Genomic DNA, 21,457 nt, shown 5'->3' on the forward strand with positions numbered 1-21,457 from the left:
TGAAGGAAAGGGGTGCACCAGAAAACAATGTGAGGATTAAAACTCTCTTGTCATCTCCCCAGAGAAGGTAACCTCAGAAATAGCATCACATTTTAGCCCAGAATTATTTTAAACATCCACCTGTGGAATAATACTACCTCTTCTTTTAGACCAACTTTCTGGGACAGCTGATGCCACAGTGCTACCGTTTGCTTGTTTTAGTGCCTTTGAGTCAGTCTTGACTGCTGGCAACTGCCTGGACAAGTCCCTGCAGTTTTCTTGGCAAGATTTTGGAAGTGTTTTGCCATTGCCTCCTCTCTAGGGCTGAGAGGAAGTGACTGGCCCAAGGTCACCCAGCCGGCTTTATGCCTAAGGCTGGACTAGAACTCCCGGTCTCCGCCCTTCTAGCCTGGTGCCTTAACCACTTCACCAAAGTGGCTCTCATTGCCATTATTATTTTCTCTTGGGTTACCACATTCTGGCTGCAGTCCTATAACTTCCCTGGAAGTAAGTTCCAGCCCTTCTGAATCAAAGGCATCCACAAGATCTCAACCTTTTGTCAACATAAGAAAACAGGGTTGTGCCATTGTGGCACAGGCTTCACCCCTTTCGGACATGACTGCAGGGTTAGTGCCCAGTCCGAGACACACCATATTATTTCTTCCTTTGAAGATTTTGAGCTGGCTACCCTTGCATGGTTTTGCCTCTTGTCCTTAATCTTTGTTTTCCTTCACTGACATTTATACTGCTTTTGCTAAAACCCTTATGTAGGCAGAAAGGAGGGAGCAGAGTACATTGCATGCTCTTCAACATTTTTTCAGGCGTTCAAGCACACTATTCTCACCATTTTATTTTCAGATTTGTTCCCACTTATGTTTCTAATTCCTTAGTCGTAGTTATGCTCCCTTTAAAAGGACTTTGCTGCAAAGTAAAGAAGCACACAAATGGGTTGTATGGTTGCAATCCTATGCATGCTTATTTGGAATTAAGTCTTCAGCCTTATCTTCAGACTGAACCTCTGAAGATTAGGCTGCACATCACCAAATGTAATTATTTATTAAGCTTTCTTTCCTACCCTTCCAGATGATTCAATGTGGACTATGATATAATTTTGCCTCTTCATAGGAAGAACTCTGTGAAGCATGCTAAAGAGCAGTCAGGAGAAAAAGAGTCAGAGGGGGCCCAGAAGGAGCAAAAATCCTTTCTGGGTGGCTATGCTGTCTCTTACTTATCAAAGGGGACAGCTGTCCCCTGTTGTCCTCCTTTGGGGCCACCCCAATAGCAGCTGATTAGCCAAGAATCAATAAGGCAGCCATTTAGATGGGAGTCTTTTATATCTAACTGAGTTTTGCAAATACCACTCTATCCTAGCCTTAGATCAGAATATGAATCAGCAATTTATTATGCTGTGCAAATGATTCAGTACCTGGTCTGTTTTAAAGGGGGAAAATCCACTCTGTTTTTGAAAGAAATAATAAAAGAATGTGGGTTCTCTATTGTGCTTCTTTCTTTCTTCCAAATGATGGTGTCTCAGCATATCCCCAGCTCTCTGGTGTTCAGCTGAATATGCTTTTACCAGCTGTGAAATCATCCCAAAGCTTCATGCATTTGCTTGAAATAATTTTGCTTCCAACAGAGCTTTGCCGAGTTGTGTTTGTATCTTGTCAGATCTGAATAAACTGTATTTTTTGACAATACTATGGAACGACATTGTTTTGTTTTGTTTAAATGAAAGCCATGGTCAGGGGGATGTGCAGAACAAGCATATGTGGGATTTCTGAGCAAATGCATAAAGGATTAGATTAGGTCTCTGCTCTAGAAAATAATACCCTGAAAATATCTGGTTTCATGTGCTTTAAAAGAGCAAATGTGAAGCTCACTTTATTGCAAAAAGAAAAAAAAGAAAAAAGAAATATCTAGGGTTGTGTGTGTCTTGGCTAATGCTTAGAGCATGCTGGTGCCCTTCAAATCTGTTGGAAGTGCAACTCCCAACATTTTAATATTGGCTGGAGGATGCCAGGTCAGGGAAGGCTTTTGAGACTGCAAGACCATCTGAGAGCCTGGAGGGCTCAGAGTGTGTCATCTGACTCCTACTCTATGAAGAAAACTACTGGATGATCCAGGCCAGTCACTATCTCACAAGCCGATCTATCTCACAGGACTGTGGAAAGCATAGCACAGGAATCACTGGATCAACAGGAACCATATTTATGGCTCTTTGAAAGGAAGAGATCTAAACTCTGTGATATATATGATGTATAGTTTGGTTACAGCCAAAGCCAGTGAACCTATTTACAACCTATTTACAAGTAACATGTCCCACCTTCAGCAATTCAGTTTTTCCAAACTGCTTTCTCACCTGCCACCTCCCTCCCCTTTCCTTCTCTGTGACACCCTTAACTTCTTTTCTGTCAACTTGCATATTGCATAGTTAATGGTGACAGGAATGATGGGAAACTCAGGTAGCATTGCTGAAGTTATCAGTGGTAGCCAAGTTCAACTGGCATTTGATCCTATGAACCCGCCCCACATCCTTAGGTACAGGCTATATTTTGGATCTGTATATATTGAAAACTGGACAAGCAAGACTATATTCAAACATTACCCAAAAGAAAGGTTATGAGGGAGGCATAGGTGTTGGGGGAGGGGGGGCAAGTGATGTCACAACACTGCAACTCAAACTCTTGCATGTGACATCAGGATGCAGGCAGAAAGGCTGGAGTTTGCCTTGTGACATCAGGACCCATGTTTGTCATTTCGGTGCCATTGTGGTTAGCAACAAACATGTGGGGGCAGCTCAGGGTCCAGTTGCTGAACTACTTGATACAGATGACACTGGGCAAGTACAGTACACAAATTTGAGCTGGAGCCATGAGGTCTCTCCTCCTCTCTATGTATTAGGTCTTTATGTGGAGAAGGAGCTTGAAGGAACTGAAACTGATCATCTTTGGTCAGATGGCTAATAGTATTATTTTTAAAACATTGATCCTGTCAAACTGAGTGTAGATAAAATGTACATATGTTACTGAAGAGAGAAAAACCACAATACAATTCCAAAGAGAAAGCTAAAAACCTAAATGTGTGATAAGGCTGCATCCATTATGTTAATCCCCAGCATTCCAGCCCTTCTTCAGGTTACATTCCTGACTTTTGGAAGCTGAATGAAATTTGGCTAACTCATTACAATTGTAGCTGATGGGAACAGAGATAAACTAATCTCTAAATCTTTCTCCTTTCCTTTCCTCTTTTTATTCATTTACGTTATTGTTATTTTAAGGTTTTTTATCCAACCCTCCAGCTAAAGAGGTTCTCTGAGTGGCTTACTAAGATCAGTAATAACATCTCAGATTAACAGCAACAAATTTAAAAAAAAAAAAAAAAGAAGGTTGGGAGAAGTAAAGAGAAAAGCCAAAGCCAACTCAATGTTCTTATAATGATGAACTTTTGTGAAAAGAAAGATGATGGAAAGAAAGGATCTACAGGCCGCTGGTCTCTCTATAGTAGAGAGAGTCCCTACTTCCCACCTTCTGGAAATGTCTCTATTACCTTCTATTCCTATAATGATGCAAAGCAAGCATCTTTACCATTTTACACAATAATTCAGAGCCCAGATTATGATTGTGCATGCAACTTTGTGCACTCCTAACCTGGCACCTTGTTTTTCTGCTAAGGAAACACAACATGTATTTATTGATGAGGAAATGTTGTTATTACATTCTCTCTTCTGGGATGACTCGCAGCTAGTTGCCTTTGCAATGTTCAATCCATTCATTGAGTGGTTGCAGTAATTTATTGTACTAACTTCAGAGTTGTGTTAAACCTCAACCCCTCTGAGATCTGGCTTGATTTTATTCTTCAGAACTATTCACTTGCTACCTCAGAGCAAGTCCTTTGGCTCAGACCAATCTTTGACCTTTTCTTTATTACCTTGGATTTCTCTTTGAAAGATTTTCTTGCCACTTGGAATTCTTTCTCTGCCAGCCCTTCAGCCAGAAATTTCCAGTGGGGAGAACTTCATTAGGTAATTTAGTGAACTGGTTGCTTGCACAATATGTGGATACTTTCATTTGCCTTGATTTTGTATGGCTTTAAGAGCTAGGCTGCAGCTGGGCCATGCAAATGAATGGAAATGAAGTGCAACACCCATCATTCAGTAGACAGTGCCATCATAATCTCTTTTTCATCAGAAAGGAAATGGAGAAACAATGGCTTCAAATAGTCAACTTGATAGATAATATTAGACTAAGGATGAGGTCAATGAGTTATAATGAAACTCTGGAGCTTCCTATTGCCTTGTGTTCTGTTGCTTTGGATTCAAAGGTATTCTGGAACCAATGTCATCTCTGCCAGAAAGCAAAATTATTCACATTGACATCTAATATGCATTTAACTTATAAACAGTACATAATTCTATACCTCCTAGGGAAACAGCATGATGAGATATACGTCTCATTTTTCCTTTTGAGGATCAGTCTTTGGTCCATGGCTTAGGTTAGGGATGGGCAATTGGAAGCCCTCCAGATGTTGGACCAGAACATTGTAGCAATGAAGAAACCCTCTCCCTTAAATCCACTTACTGTGACATGGATGGTACAAAAGCAAACCAAAGATCAGGAAATCATTGAATTTGTGAGCAGCTGCAGTATAGTTGAATAAGCATATGAATATGGGTGAGTGGGCAAAAAGCAAGAGTGGGAGTAAGCATGGGGAGATAAGGGAATCACTTTAAAAGTTTAGTAGTCTCCACTCAGTAAAAAACACTTGGAATTTACAGGGAAGGGAGAAAACAACTGAGGAGAGCAGGACACTGTACTGACTCAGAAGTGCAACAAAGCCTTGCTTCAAGGAAACAAGTTGGTTGTGGGAAAAAATTGTCAGACCAGAGACCTCTCTCCACAAGAGGTCAGCAACCTTAGTAATGCTATTTATCAGAGTACTCTCAGCTAGAAGTTCTCCCCACTTTTTCTGATGTTGAATTAATTTCTTTTGGTGGATAACATGAATGCTGCTTAAATTTTTCCATTTTCCTTTGTTAACCCCTTTCTGCTGTATTTCCCTAGAGCATAGACAAGAGAGATTTTTATTGTCCAATCTATAGTAAAGTTCCAGATTGATAAACCTGGACCTTCTTGCCTCTTCATGTGCTAAGGGCTTCCAGCTCCAGGCACAAATAATTCCTGATTTCTCACTTCCTTTCTCCCAGGTATTTCTATAATAACTCCATCATCCCTGACATTCTTGACTCCCATGCTGTCTAGACCTGAAGAGATTAGCAATCTAATAACATCTGGAGGGCTACAGGTTACCTATTATGTAACACCATTTTGGAAATCATACACACACACAGACACACACACAGTGTATGTGTGTGTGTGTGTGTGTGTGTATCACAAGTATTTAAGTATGAATTACACAAGGTTCTATGACTTCCAATCATGTCAAGTTTCTCCTTTCATGTAACCTTCCTATGCAAATATTGGAAAGGTGATAGCTTAGTATTTGGATACAGGGCTGATGTTCCATCAACACTCCCCCCCCTCCCCCCATTGAATGGTCTCTGCTGAAAGCATGGTGGGGAAACAAATGGTGAAGAAGACAGTTGGAAAAAATCAGTGGCAAAATTCTTTACAAGAAGTTTCTTTCTTTCCATGTGTTGCTAACATAACTAATGTTGTCACATGAATTCAAATAAGTAATTTTTTGCACACCTGAAGAACATAGATGAAACAATCCTCATTCAAGTTTATTGGTTACTAATAAGTAACCTTTGAGAGCCAATTTGGTGTATTGATTAAGGCACTATGTGTGGGACCATGGGTTCTAGTCCCACCTTAGGCACAAAGCCAACGGGGTGACCTTGGGCCAGTCACTCTCTCTCAGCCCCAGGAAGAAGGCAGTGGCAAACCACTTCCAAAAATCTTGCCAAGAAAACTGCAGGGACTCATCCAAGCAGTACCCAGAAAAATTAAAATAAAATAAATTGGACTATAAACTAAATAAACTAAGGATGAATAAATGTAATTATTTCTGGTCCAAGTCTCTTTCAGATGATTTCCCATCACTCCTACTTTGCATTAATTTGCATTAAAAACCTTAAACTGCTTAATATTGCACTAGAAAATGTTATAGTACATTCCAGTTCACCCAATAGCAAAAGAGATACAGATAAGGTATTTTTATCACAGAATTTATAAAGACCAAAATTCTTACACCAAGGAATGTGACCCTTTGCAACTGCTCAACCGGGCTTAGTCAGGATGGTCAATGATGAGAATTACTTGGAGACATAGAGCAGCAACATCTGTAGGGTCACTGATTCCCGGATTCACCCTTAAACTAGCAAAGAATTAGTCCAAATATATTTGAATTCGATGTAGATTTGTGAATGATCCAAGCCGATCCTTGAATATCTTACTGGTTCTTTAAAAACACACCTTTCAGTATGACATGAGATGTGGCATTTCTTAAATGAAGAGAATATGCCAAAATGTGCTGGAAGGGATTCATGATCAAATATATAATACCAAGAATTCTGAGCAAATAGACAGATGTTGAATACCACTGTATGGGTACACTTCTTTTTTCTTCTGAAGAAGTTTTGCATTTCCCTGTCTGAAGGTACTAAACAACCTGAGTGGGGAATGACACTCTTTCTGCCTCTTCCTGCACCTCTCTTGACAAATGAAGTCACTAGAATTCCTGAAATAATTTAAAAGAGAAGGTACAAAATCTCCTGTTCAGTTTCCAGTGGTGCTGTAGATGGAAGGGCTATAAATTTTCCCAGAGTGAAAAATAATTCACCCAGCCAGCTCATTATTCCTATAGATACAGCATTCATAACAAGGAACCCTCAGATATCTCTTTATGTAGGCTGGAGCACAGCTAAAGGGAGGAGAAGCTGACTCATTGGATTTAAAATAACATTTCCCTTCTTTCTGTAGAAATAAGAATTGATTGAAAGTGCTTTTAAGGAGTTAAGAGAGAACTGTTCTTTGATAGCATCTAGGGTACATATTAGATAAATAGAAAACTATTGGCTTTTTGATTGTGAGCAATTTCCCCTTGATTCAAATGCTGATATTGAGGAGTTCTGTAAATAATACAAAGTATTTATCAAGGACCTGTTCAGAGCCCACCAGAACCAAGTGCATGCCTTTTCATTAACACCGGATTTCACATTATTGAACTCTTGTTAGGAAAAATTGTAGACTTTATGTGAAATTCTTCTGTCTCTTGCATTGCAGAGCACCCAAATTAAAAACAATAGCATCCAGGTTCTTTGGAGATGGGGCCCAAATGTACATCCTTGGAAACATTTTGATATCTTCATCGTCTGAGAAAGGATTCAGTTGCTTCAGCCCACTCCATTTAGCTCTGCCACACCAGGAAGGAAAGGCTTCCACATGGCATCATGCATACATATTACATGTTGTGTTTCCCATGAGAGTTGGATTACAGAGGTAGCCTTTGAGGGAAATGATGTTCTGGGAAATCTGCATGCTATAGGCTTTCTGTCATTATTCTTCTACTTCAAGTATATGCTGAGGCCTCCATGTCATTCAAAGACTAGGCATAATTTCAGTGTTAAGCTTATTTGCTGCCTCATAGTGACCAATCAATCACTGGGCAAATACTGTATAATATGCACATGTCTAATATCTGATATTTATTTAAGAACTACAGCAACAGTATCTTTCAGTTAACAACAATTGTTTAGATGGTCTCCTCCCTGCAAATATCCCATCTCTCTTTCTGTCTCTCATCTATCTCTGGCTTAAATCTTATGTGATCACCATCCCATCTCAGAAAATGTCAGCAACCTCACTCTTAATGTCTCATGCAAGAACAGTGAAATCTTATGACATTAGTGATCTGATCTCAAGACTTTTTTTAATTTTGGGATTTTGCATATGGCATCTAAGAGTGACAGGAATGATGCATTATTGATTCTTGATATACTCTCATAAAAAGGCCTAGAAATCTTTTTATTTTATTTTCTGTATGCCCCTTTATGTCAGGATTTTCTTTCTCATGGGAAAGGATTCATCCTGTTATCTTTACAACAATAACAAATAATATTTTGACTACAGAGATCATGTGAAAAACACCTGTTATTGTGTGGTGTGTATTGTGCTATTTACTGCCACCTATTGGCGTGTGTATGCTAGTTACCCAGTGGGGGCGACATAGAGCTATAATAATACAAGGGGAGGAAAATGTTCAGTCTCTCTGAGTAGTTGTTAGTTGTTTTAGTGTTAGCCACTATGTAGGTTTTATGGGCTACGTAGTTGTAACAAAGTACCAAGTAGTGTACCTCTTCTCTAAGAGTTTGTAGCTAGAGATTTTGTTAAGCTTGTGTTGCTAATAAGTCTTGGATGCTACATTACATGAGAAGATGTGTTTTTCTTTATATTTTGTATGATATTTGCATTTTATGGAATTTTGCATTTTTATCAATAAACACCAGTTAGTATATATTTTCTGACTGGATTTCTTTGGGAAACAAGAAATGGACATTGCATTGTGTTTGCTGTCATGGCTAATATTTTCCTGGAGTTTTTGCTGCGCTCTGCACAAACAGGAGTGTTTGTGATTATCACTCTGCCCGACACTTTAATCTTTTAGTTAATTTAACTATTAATCTACTAGTACATCTGTCTTGGCAATCCTGCTAATTAGAATGAATCATATAAAAAGGCAGGTACATTTAAAAAAATCAAAATAATTAATTTTTGTAATTTGGGAGTCTCTAACAACATTTATCAAGTTGAAAGGGAAACACAGTGTGTGTGTGTGTGTGTGTGTGTTTAAAGAACTAAGTCAAGAGGAACATTGTGGGATAGAGTTCACTTGTACTGTGATTTGTAAAATACTTAAGAGTTTTATCAGCTGGAAAAAAATAATAAAGATTTCATTCAGTGATTCTGAATTAATCTCCAAGTTGAAGTTTTGTAGAAAGACCCCTAATTAATATAAATAGCCATATGATAATGTTTGTGTTTATCTATGAATTAACTTTATGTACAAAAAAGAGACGTAGCAAGACTGAAATTAAGAAAAAGAAAACATAACATGATCTTATCCTGCTTTTGGAGCATTTCTGGAGTATATTACAAGGTGAGATTTGATTTGCTGATGACTCAGAAAAAAAAGAAGATCTCATCCACTGCAGCCATTGCAGTTATTAGTCTATCAGGATAATGAAACAAGAAGCAACACAAAGGGATCCTTTTGAAATTTTAAAAGCAATATCATATGCAAACCACACATACTTTCTTCAGTTCCTTGCATCACAATTTAAATCCTGTGATTGCTTCTGAGTAGTAGTTACAAGCCCATGTAGTAGTGAGCTTACTATTAGGCTCAGTGAGAAACCCACTCCAGGCAGGGAGCAGCAACTACTGTATTTATTGGACAACAGAACTCTATGTCTTCTGTGCTTTATCTTCTACTCTTGAGGTGTTAGACCAGTGCTTCTGAACCTTGGAGACTTTAAGATGAGTGGACTTCAACTCCCAGAATTGGAGAATTCAATTCTGGGAGTTGAAGTCCATACATCTTCAAACTGCCAAGGTTGAGAAACACTGTGTTAGACAATGTTGCACTTTAACAGTTTTAAGAGAGTCAATTATACTCCAGATGCCCCCTACGTAGACCCTCTCAAAGACTGACAAGGGCCTGGGCATTTCAGTTTCCCTAATTCTAAAAGCTGACACTATATATAAACAGCTATTTTTAGGTTAAAGACAGGAGCAGGTCAAAAAAAGTCAAGTTGATGGGTGCGATTGTAGGATGGGAACCCTGTCCCTTTTTTATGTTTGTGTGACACACATTTAAAAGGGATGGGACTTGGATCAGGTGGTTATACCCACCATCTCGATTTCTTTGATCCTCTTCCCCACCAGTACTCCTGGTTCAAAATACAGAGACAGCAAGTGCCTAAATTTAAGACTGTCTTTGAATTTGAGGCTAATGGCCCACTTGCATCTAAGCTAGTCTTTTGCTAGCAGACAAGACATTATGGAACAGAATGTTCTGCCTACCTTAGGCAGCAAAATGGCTGACTCAGGGCCTATTTTTAACTAGTGACCAGTGAGTCAACTCCCTCAAGAAACAAACATTTCAATGCAACTTATTTCAGCAAATCATGGAATACAGGTAACACAGTGGAGATTATCCAGTGCTTTGCTGAATTTCAGTGCACCCTTGGGGATCTGTACATGTAGAAGAGAACAGCATCTGTATGTTCATATTGAAGACTCCAATGTATATGGAGTATGTACATGAGTTGCTTAGATTACTAGTCCATTTCACAACCATTCATAAAAAACATCGTAGGCATCATAGAGGAAATGAATGCCATGCTTTCAATAAATCATTTACTGAATTTACAGACCCTTCTTAGCGAGTGAAATATGTCATGAAGTATCTAAATACACCTTTTAAAAAACAACAGCAACCTGCATTTCTAGATGATGCCAATAAATAAATGAAGAATAATTTTGTCAGTCCCATTAGGTTTGGAGTTCACTTAATTTACTAAGATTTCAGTGGGAGTAACTATCCCCTCTTTGAGAAAGGAGTGCTGTATTGCAGTAAAATGGTATCCAAAGAAATAGTTTGTGCTATGGTGTCCAGAAAAAAATTATGTGGAATATAATGGCTTTTTCAATAGTGACGAACAGGCTACTGCAAATTTTATGGCGTTCCTGTCTTTTATTCACATATTTCAGATCTCTTAGAAAAAGATTCTTTGTTCATCCTGCACGCTTTTAAAATTGAATTTTGTAATGAAAGAAATGGCAGTGCTTTGAATCTGTGTGATTTCTATTTGCTAAGTTCTTTTGCTTCTTTTCCATAGCAACTTCATGGTTTTCAGAAGTCTTTATATTTTTTATTTGCTGTTAAGTGTTAAGATCAACACTGCAGCCTTGATGTTTCACAGTTTTAACCAAATTTATTTGGCGACCAATTCTACCTGGAAGCCTTAAGTAACAGCAACCCAATGTTAAAATGCCAGTCCAAGTTTCTTGTTTTTCAGACTTCTTTGTATTTGTAAAGTTTCACCCACATCCATATGACATACACTACAAATTACTTGCCGTCAACACATGATGGTCTGTTCCGTGTTGTTCCAGCCACTTTCCCAGGTAGACAGGAACACTTTACTGTCTGTGATCTCTCCTCAATCCGATTCTTATTACAACATCTGTGTGCTGCTATAACTTCACATGTTCCTCCTTCTGACAACAAAGAAAAAACATAATCACTATGATTGCTCTGGGTAGGAAAGCAAACATCTAAATACTCGGTACTTTGGTGGAGTTAAAAGGCAGGATTTCAAAACTATAATTTGTCATTTATGTAGTACAATAAGCTCACAATGATATGTGTTATCCAAAATACTGAATCTGAAAAGAATTACAAAGAGAGTGGAAAAATAATTTAACTCTGCCTCCAATCTTCTGGAATATTAGATAACACTGCAGTTGTGCATGTATAGGTGACTTCTATATTTACAACCAAGCTATGAGCTGATTGTTCAACTGATATCTAGGAAGATCACTGTTTTTTTTAATGTAAATTATGTTTTTCTAGCCACCCTTGGTTCCAAAGGCTAAAGCCCCATATGTTCATATACCATATCTATCCAAAAGGAGAGGAACCTGGATTTAAGATTTAAGCTCACATACCCTACTACCAGAAAAGAAGAGAAGGTCAGAAAAAAGTCAAACGTGCATGCACATGTGTGCGCGTGCGGACACACACACACACACATTTCTGTGTCATTCCCAAGCTCCCCACCTTGTAAACCTGGAGTTTCCATGACACCAGAAACAAGTCCCAGAGTCCCCCTCCACCAGTATATGTATATATAGATATGTAAATAAATCTGCCAGAAGCTACACTCCAAAAAGTTACAGGACAAAAACAATTTACATTATCTGAATACATAAATACTAGCTATAAATACTATTGCAGTAAATTAATTAATGGAGTGGGTGGCACTGATTGTTAGAGACATGCTTTCTGAGATCCTGCCCCCGAGGAACCGGGATGAATGTGAAACTGGGCCATAGAGACAAGCTGGGGATTCTGCTTGTCTTCTGGCTGCCCTGCTACCCACTGGGATTTCTCCCTGAGCTCCTGGAACTGGTTTCTGGGCTGCTTGTAGAGCCCCCCCCTCGATTTTGGGTGTTGAGGGACTTCAGCCTCTATGTCTTGGGGGCTGAGTCTTGTAAGGCCCAGGAGTTCATGGCCTTCAGGGCAACCATGGCCTAATCTCAGGTAATCTCCAGCCCAACAAATATAGGTAGTCATATGTCAGACCTTGGTTTTGCCTCAAAGATGTTACATGAATTTCTATCACCTCTTTGCTGTGGTCAGATCATGCCCAATTTTAGATAACATGGACTACCATTCGGGACCTCCATGGAGTGCATGGACCCATTCAGATAGCCTGCCCCAGGCATCTCTTGGGTCTGGATGGTTTCTAGGGAGAGTTTGGGGCCATAATTTTAATGCAGTCAATCCCTAACACCTCATGGATAATAAATATTCCTGTCTGAAATCCTTGGCATATGCTGCCCATCAGTGTAGAATAGATGAACTAGGTGGGCAGCTTTCGTATTAGACCACTTTCATATTCCTTATGTTTGCAAGTCAAGGCACATCACAGGTTAACTTGACCCCTTGCTAATGGCAGGAGACCGACAGATGTGGTGTGGCTAGAATTAGAATCTGTACTGCAGCTGAGAATGAAATCATATACCACAGTGTACCAGAGTTTTATATTTCCAATGTTTTAGGCAACCATCCTTCCAGAATTAATGCACAGCCTATGTGGCCCTTGGTGCCTTGAAGCTGTGGAATTGTATGTTTACATAATGGACATCTCTGGCCTGGGAACCACAGATTTCCACCTCACCCCCACAGCTCTTGCAAGTGTGCAGAGCTACAAGAAAAGCTGCATGAATTGGGGATGAAGTCCAAGCAGCCATTGGGCAAGGAAAACTGTCAGTCAAAATGTGCCTATGCCAACAGAAACCTAAGACTTTGAGCCTTATGTGCTGAAGTCCATAATGCACATGTAATGCTTAAGTGTTTTCATGCACAGCTTTAAAAGCAAACTTTGCAACCTGATGCCAAAATGGACTATATGAATGTAATGTTGGAAAAATGAAAAACTGAGCAAAATTGACAGATCCACCAATTCCTTCCTGTACTGGATATATTTCAACTATGCAGATGATCAATATCTCTTTGGAAGTATCATAGCAATTAAGTGATATCAGATTATCTCTTGTAACTCCTTAATGTCACCAATGTCACAATGACCTTACTGTTTTCTTTTTAAATTAATTTTTTGGTTTCCATTTTGATCCATTGTTCTTGTGATAAGATGAAAAAGAAGATGGAACCAGCCCAGCCACTTTAAATGTCATTTAACTGTTTGCTAAGAGTGAACCCTTAATGTTTGCAGAAAGCTTGATGTAATTTTAAATATTCAAACCTTCAGCTTTCAGGGCTGAGTCAATCAAAGCTGGTTAATGTCTGTTAAGGTAAAAGACTTTAGGTCATGCTCTCAGGGGGTTCAGTATTGATGAGTTTGCAAACTGAAAGCAAGATAGACCATGAGGTTAATATTTAATTCTTCTCATCGAGAACAGTTTCCTGTATGGTTCAGAAACAGCTTTAGCTGTCTCTGACCCAGCTCTTTCCGGGAGCTAGACCAAAACCCATGACATCCTGCTCCATTTAAATAGCAAGAATGTAATGTGAAAGGATTAACATCTCCTGAGATCCAAGCTTTGAATTTTACAGAAAAATTGTACACAAGGCCTGTTCATCCTATCCCATCCATTGATATAAAAGTTAGTTGTTATTGTTAGCTTCAGAATCTTCAAGCTATCAACCACAGTAATCTTCTTGAACACCATCCATAATTAGGCCTCATATTTTTGCTGTCACTCTCTTTTTGATTATATGTAAATAGGGAAAAGTTAGGGAACCAATTATTTTCATTCAACTTGGCTTCTAGCAGATTTTAAATGCCCTATGAGGTGCTGGTTTTCTATACATATTGTACAATTTGTACACTCAGTTTTTAAGGTTTTAGTTACTTCTTATTTTCATTGTCAGATGTTTGGCATGTTGTAATTTGTTTCCAGATTGTTCACTGTAGCTCACCTTAGAAGCTTTTGGAGAGCAGGGGGATGAAATATCATTCAGAATGGCTCTATAGATATATAAAGAAAAATCAACAGTACAGCTCTGCTATTTGCTAGTTAGAACTCTTGGAACAGAAAGAACCCCACCAGAAAAGATTTTCTTTTTCTCCAACCTTGGCAGCAGCAAAACAGTTATGAAACTATTTGGGCCTTCTGGTGGCTATTTACATAAAATATGTGCATAGTCCTTATACTGGTGCAATGACAACATTCCTCATTGTGTATCAAGAGTCTTTTGGGTCCCACTGCTGATGCTGCACCCTGTTAACTGTCAAATCTTTGCCCCAAGTAAATCATTTTGTACTTTCAGGATGATACCTGTAAGTCTGGAGCCTATCCTGCTCTCTGAGGAATGTTACGCTGAGAGTATTTGTGAAACCCAAGAAAGCTTCATGGCTGTCCTCTCTTAGTCCAACACTCTAATCACTACAGCTCGTTGGAAAACTGCGGCACTAAGGTGGAATTCTGCATCCTCTTTGCATGCCTGGTGTCAAGTGCCCAAGGCTGAGGTCTTTGCAAAGAAAGCCTGGCTAATGGATTTTGGAATACTTGTGTGACCTGCTTTACAGAGAATAACCCTATATTTCAAGTGCTGTCTGATCCAGTTAAAAGATAAAGGAACCTAAGGAGGAAGAACTGGATCTTGAAATTGCTTCTTTTAATTTTCTTCAATTGTTTAATATTCAAAAATAAAGGGAGAAATTAAAAAAAAACACAAGACACAACATGCTATAATATACTATATAACATGTTTGTGTACACACACACACACACACACACACAAAACACACACATACACATATTCTCTGCCTCTGTGTATATACATGGACATACAAACACATAGACAGTACAAGCTTTTATACACACACACACACACACATACCCACAGAGAGACTTTTAAACATGGCATTAATGCTTGACCACATGGAATAATACTGATCAGTCTTTCCTTTAGATCAATAAACAAGCCAGTTCATAAGCAGAGAGTGAACACAAATCATCAATCCGACGTTGTAAATCCAGGATTACGTCGTTTTTCTGTCACAAAAGAATAATATTTTTGCTGTGTCTCATGTCTGGTAAATCCATAGTTCTTTATGTGGTGATACATTCTAATTGTTTGGTATATAATTCAAACTCACATTCATGTCTTCATGTTTACATCCTATAACTCTTCTCAAAACTATATTAATAAAATTAAGTATATTAAATGAAAATGGGACAATAGGAAATCCTTATAAAATGCACTAGTTTTCCCTCCATCATTTTATATTTCCAGAACAATGAAATGGAGAGCAAAAATTAAAATAAAACATTCTCTATGTAGTCCTATATTTGAAGTGCTGTCTGATTCAGTTAAAAGATAAAGGAACATAAATGAAAACACGAAAAATGTTGAATTAGTCTCATCCTTAGATAGTAAAGTTACATATTTGTTAAACAGAATTTATAAACTGCCCAGGCTCTGAGCCATTAATATGGTCATTTAATGTGTTGTATTCCAATTATTTCCAAAGTTCTTGGCAAATAACAAATGTCCATCAACACTTTTTTAATTACAGGGTGAGCTCCTGTTTCCACCCCAGTTCCTGTCAACCCAACAGGTTGAAAACTCACGTGAGTAGATAAATGGGGACTCTCACTCCGGTGGGAGGAAAAGTGCTGGCGGCGCCTTGCAAAAAGGAGTTGGGAGCAGTTGCCGGTAAGCGCGAAAAACCGTGTGCGCCCGAAAAGGGCGTGAAGCAATGGAAACCCCGCCTCCTGCGCTCGCCAGCTGGGCTCTGCTCTAGGAAGGAGGCTCTGGGAAACCACTTCCGAAACACCTTGCCTTGAAAACTGCAAGCAGGGTCAGCAGTCCAAGCAGTCACTGCAGGGTCAGCAATGACTGAGTGCAGACAAAAAAAAAAAATGCTGTAGATTTCAAATAGTCCAAATCACATTTCAACACTGATTGTAGTTTAAGAGTTTTTGATGCTGCTAATACATCTGGACCAAATTAAAAATCAGAAGCTCTTTTAATTGAATATACTGTCATTCCATAGTTTTAGACAATCCAAATTCTTCTTGAAATAGCTCAGTTCATTTAAAAACAAGATTGGCAATAAGGGCCAAATTTATGCTTCTAACATCAACTAGATACCTCTTGCAGTTTTAATGCTAGACATAGAACTGATATTTATTTATTTTTTATTTACTTGTAGTATTTATAAATCAAGTTTACAAGGACTCTTGGAGGTTTATTAACCTAAATATAAAATCCATAAAATTAGCAATAAGCGCACACACATGCACCCACACACCCACAGAGAGCATATAATCACGGCATAAATGCTGGTGTGCTTATTAAAAAAAATCATACTCGACAAACATTAATTAAAATTAATTAAAATCTCTGGGAAAAAGCTCAGTTTTGGCCACCTTTGTGAATGTCATAGAGAGCAGCACAGGCTGGTTGTCCAGAGGTAAGCAGCATAAAGTAAAAAACATCATGCTGCTCCCATGGGATTGATTATTTATTTATTTATGAAATTTATGGGCTGCCCCAATCTCTTATGACTCTGGACAGCTCACAGAATAAGACAATAGAACAAACATGTACAAAACCTAAAAAAGAACAAAGTCTGGAAAATCAACAACCAGCTGATAGACCAAAACACCATCCAAGGGTCCATCACCCACTCTAACGCAAGATCTGAGGACTGAGTTTTAATGGCTCATTTCAATAAGGCCGGGGTGAAACAGCATGGGATTTTGGATCCTAAGACATAACACGTCATCTCTGTATAATAATAGTTTGTTTTCACCTCCAGGTCCTTTAATGCCCAAAGTGTCTCTTGAATACTTGATATGACAATTCAGTGGCTCCAATATCAGACTAAATATAAGAAGAGTTAGAAGGCATCCTTGACAAGTTTCATGAGACATCTTGAAAAGTAAGGACATAATACCCTTTCTTCTTAATACCTGGCTGGAGGATAAGAGTACCACATTTTAGTTCAATTAATAAAAGTTAGGCAAAATTTGTTCCAAAGGCTTTTTCTGGGTCTAGTGAGACCCCACTCCCAATTGCCAATTTCCGGTTTCTGAATGTAGAAAATGACAGTTGTCTAATATTATCCAGGGCTTATTTCCCTTTCATGAAACCAGATTGTGCAGGAAAGGCAATGGAAAGTAATGTTGTTTGTACTCCAGTGTTTCTGTCAAAATTTTGGCATCAGCATTTAACAAGATAATTGGACAATACCTTGCACAATCTGTAGAATCTTCAACAGCTTTCAAAGTCAGTAAAATAAGCTTTGTTGAAGGAAGTTGGGAAAAAAAATTGTTCAAAAGAGCATCTTCCAACACTAGGTTTATAATCAATATATTTCTTATATCACTCAAAAGGATGACCATCAGGACTTGAAGCTTTTCCTGTTTTCATAGATTTAATGAAATCTATTATTTCCTGAAAAAATTCCTGAAAAAAATACATGCAGCTAGAGAAACCATGGGTAGTCTTTGGAACAGTTATATTACTTTTACAATGATTGTTTTCATCCTCAGTGACCTTTGACTCACTATCATGAGTTTAAAATTTAAAAAATTAAACAGTGCTGATTAGATCAGAATCTGTCTGACTAGTCTCTCTCTACCCTACACATTTTAAATTATCTTTAAAAAATTGATTCTTTAGAGTGGGGTCAAGCTCATTCATGTGCAGTTTGTTGTTTCCTTCTGTTATGTTTAGTTTTATGCTATTGTAGTTTATTTTTTTCCCTGATTTTTAGGAGTTGCATTAGTTTTCACTGTATGTTGCCCAGAGTCTGGGCTGAGTGGGCCAACATTTATAAACCTAAATTGCAAATGAGTAAATTAATGAATTAATGAATTTTTGAGCATCTTTGATAATAGAAATAATTTTACTGCTGCTGTTTCAGTTGAGAGGCTTATAATTTACCTAATTTCCTCCCCTCCCAAAATCTTTGCTGGAGAACAAGATTATTTAATCCTTTTTTGTTTTGTTTTGCTGACAAGCTTTACTGAATAGTGTGCACTTCTCAACCATTTGTGAAGACACATCTGGAAACATCATCTTCTTCATTGCATTCTATTCTGGCCATTCTCCTTGCTGTAATAAATGCAGGATATGATCCCTACAAATTTTAAAATTGTACAGCAATAGGATTGAGTTTCCATACTGAATGGAAATAGAAACCCATGCGATAAGCAGTTTCAATTTCCAGCTTGCTCTCAAGCTGCACTTTAAGAAATGAAATAAAAATCTCACATATAAATTTCTCTGTAAAGACTGCTATAATTGATCCTGCTCAGCACTATAAAGAATATTTAAAATCATAACTTGTAAAGAAAATGGACTGTTTAAATAGATCATCCAGCTTTTTCTTTTGTTACTTTCAAAACTGTTTCAATATTGGTGGCATATTGTCCTTTAGAATTTTCAAGCCAGGTGATTCTGGTTCATGTGAGTTAATCACTAAGCTTTTAAATTCTACCATTTCATGGTCTAGAGAATCAAGTCTTTACTTTACAGCCCCCTCCCCATTTTATTTCTTCCACTGTGGTTTTCATCTGTATGAATTCAGCTATTCTATAACTGTAAAAGATGTGGAAGAGCTGTGAAAGTCACAAGTGATCCACATAACTTTCTTTTACTGTAGTTTTCATTATAACTTTCTCTTGTGGATTAAAAACAATAACTTTCAGCTTTTCTTCAGCTCCAGGAAGCTGCTGCCCCCTTGATGAGGATGGGGATATTTCTTCTCCATGTTTTCTGCCTTCACAGCCTCATACCATAATTTATCATCCCAGAGCAATTTCCGAAAGTGATTAGCAAGAGAAGTGCAAACCTAGTGTCCTTTGAAAGGCTCTATTTGTGGCTGGAGACCACTGCTTTGCAATCTCCTTGTGAGAAGCAACCACATGGAGTACAGCTTGAGCAATCTCATGTCTTCTCTTTGTCCAGAGCGGGTTGAAGGAGTCAATCTACTCATTGGCTCCCTGTTCTTAGCTGCAAACATCAACTCTGCTTTTCGTGGAGCCATCTTCAGTCTGCCATTCTTCCCCAGAAGTAAAAGGAGAATATTTTTTTGCATACAAATTAAGCAAAGGGACAGTCAAAAGATGAGAAAATTGCCCCTTAACCTGCTAGAGTATTGAGTCTGTACATTCAGCATCTTTCTAAATTAATCAGAATTAATTTTTGGCAATAGGCTGACAGAATGAACTGGACACTGGGTCATATACACCATGGATACATTTTCATTAGTACATACAAATGAGTGTATTCTCATTTTGTCTGCTTTCCTTGTGATGTGTTCTTTGCAACAGTGTACATTTCTCAAGCTGAAGACAATGGCAAGTCCAGGAATTATTACTGGAAGAAGCAGAAGTAAAATTATTCTTCTACTCACCTGATGCTCTTGGTAGATTGGTCAGTCCTATGATACTAACGTAAGTAGCTGTGATCATTTTGTGAAAAAGAAAAAAAAAAAGAGAAAAGAAGGGGATGGGCATGGGTGAAATGGAAGATTCTGATATTCACCTTTGTTACAAGTGGCTATGAGTTTTTTTGTCAATAATCAACTGCTCAGCTTCAACCTTGTAAGCTCGTGGCAAACGACAGTCAAAAAGTGGGCAGAAAAAGCAATGGGTTTAGACTGCCATGGTATAAGAGGAAACTACAGTCTCACATAGAGAGCAATTAATGATTTCATATGGCTTCAGTCTAAATTGCAATAAAGATTCTTATCTAGCCATACCATGTTGAATTGCAGAGAGAGTTCCACCGAGTTTGAACCAAGCAGCCTAGCAAAGCCATGTAAAGACAACGGTCTGTAGTCTGGCAAACTTAGCTGTGGCTGAGGACTGTTTATGAGTGACCTGTCTTTAATTGGAGAATTGCCTCATCAGCAGCCTGTAGCCTCTCTGGATTTCCACATTTCAGTTCAATCCCACATCATAAAATAAATTATCCTGATGCTTCCCCCACCCCCCAGATCAGAAAGCAGAGGCAGCCAGAGAGATTGCACTGATGATCATCCAAAGAAATTCTAAAGAAGCTCTAAAGCTCTCTGAGAATCCATTTTAACAGGAAGATTTTTCACAAGGGAGGAAAATGCTTAGGAAATTGGAAGAAAGTTTTCTGCCCAATACGTAGAAGACCAAATATTTATGGTGATGTATGTAGCTTATAAGCTGGAAGGTTGTTTGGATACGTTTGGGGTTCTTTTTAATTCATTTTCAGTGTCTCTGATCTTAATATGTTCATTTTTTTAAAAAAAGTGAAGGAATATGAAACGTTTTATAAAAGAACATCCACACTGACACAGATGAAAGGGCAAAATAAAGATTTATAAATGTATATTCAAGTTTGTAGACCTCTAAAAAATGAATTATTGATTCAAGTCTCTTGTAGCTTCCACAGAAACATTATTGCCTCTGCCATAAATGCATATTTAAGGACTTGTGTAAAAATGTGCATTATTGACCTCAGACATTGTAACCACACCAAAAATTTGAGTTATCACAAAAATGGTAGGGTACCACTAAACATTTTATAGACTGTGATGCAATATACGTCCTGGCTATGTATATTAGTAAGTGGAAAATTCTCCCTTGGCATGGAGAATGGGGGGATGCTGGTCCTTAGTACAGAAATGTGTTGAAAAGTGTAGGGTTTGCTCTCCTCCTCTTGAATTCTTGGCACTTATTACATTATGCCCTTGGTTACTGTAACTGCTGCATTTTACATCATGGCAAGAATATTTATATGGGTAGGTGAAAATTTGCCAGAAGGCAACTAGAGCTAACATCTAAAGAATGTGGAAGACAACACAGCAAGTGTTTTAAGGTAATCAACCAGAACTATGTGGTAACGATAGAAAGGTACAATTCCTGATCAAATATTTTCAGTGCAATGCCTTCAGGAACATGTATTAATTATATTGAGGGGATAATTGCTATTTTCATACTATTATTTGGGATAAAATCATCATGAATCCAGAGGAGAAAAATGTAGCATCCTAAAAGTGGAAGGGACTTCAAACATCACCTTTCTCACCCATTATCAATGCAGTACTCTTCTAAGAAAGGAGATAGGTTGTTCCAAGACTTTCTGTGGCCTGAGGAGAAAGGCCAGATGATTCTACCTCCCCACATCATATGCAAATGCAACAGATGTCTTTAGCATACATTAGGTTGGGAGCTCATGGGAGGTGGTTGTGTGTGCGACAAACTGTATGGAG

General features: G+C 38.2%; 1 protein-coding gene across 2 annotated transcripts in view; it reads right to left on the reverse strand.

Moving 5' to 3' along the window:
* The window catches only part of TAFA1 (TAFA chemokine like family member 1), a 375,509-nt gene that overhangs the window by 41,677 nt on the left and 312,375 nt on the right, over nucleotides 1-21,457 (reverse strand). The window contains exon 2 of one of the 2 annotated variants that reach the window (XM_088134795.1): nucleotides 11,082-11,219. In XM_088134795.1, coding sequence (XP_087990921.1) covers nucleotides 11,082-11,219 — 138 coding nt within the window. Of the gene's footprint in view, nucleotides 1-11,081; nucleotides 11,223-21,457 lie in introns of both variants that reach the window. The other variant, XM_088134794.1, reaches the window with a different exon arrangement.

This window comes from Python bivittatus, unplaced genomic scaffold (genome assembly GCF_059951505.1).
Source record: "Python bivittatus isolate LINGU-HERP-01145 unplaced genomic scaffold, Pbiv_v1 ctg000080_np1212, whole genome shotgun sequence".
NCBI lineage: Eukaryota > Metazoa > Chordata > Lepidosauria > Squamata > Pythonidae > Python > Python bivittatus.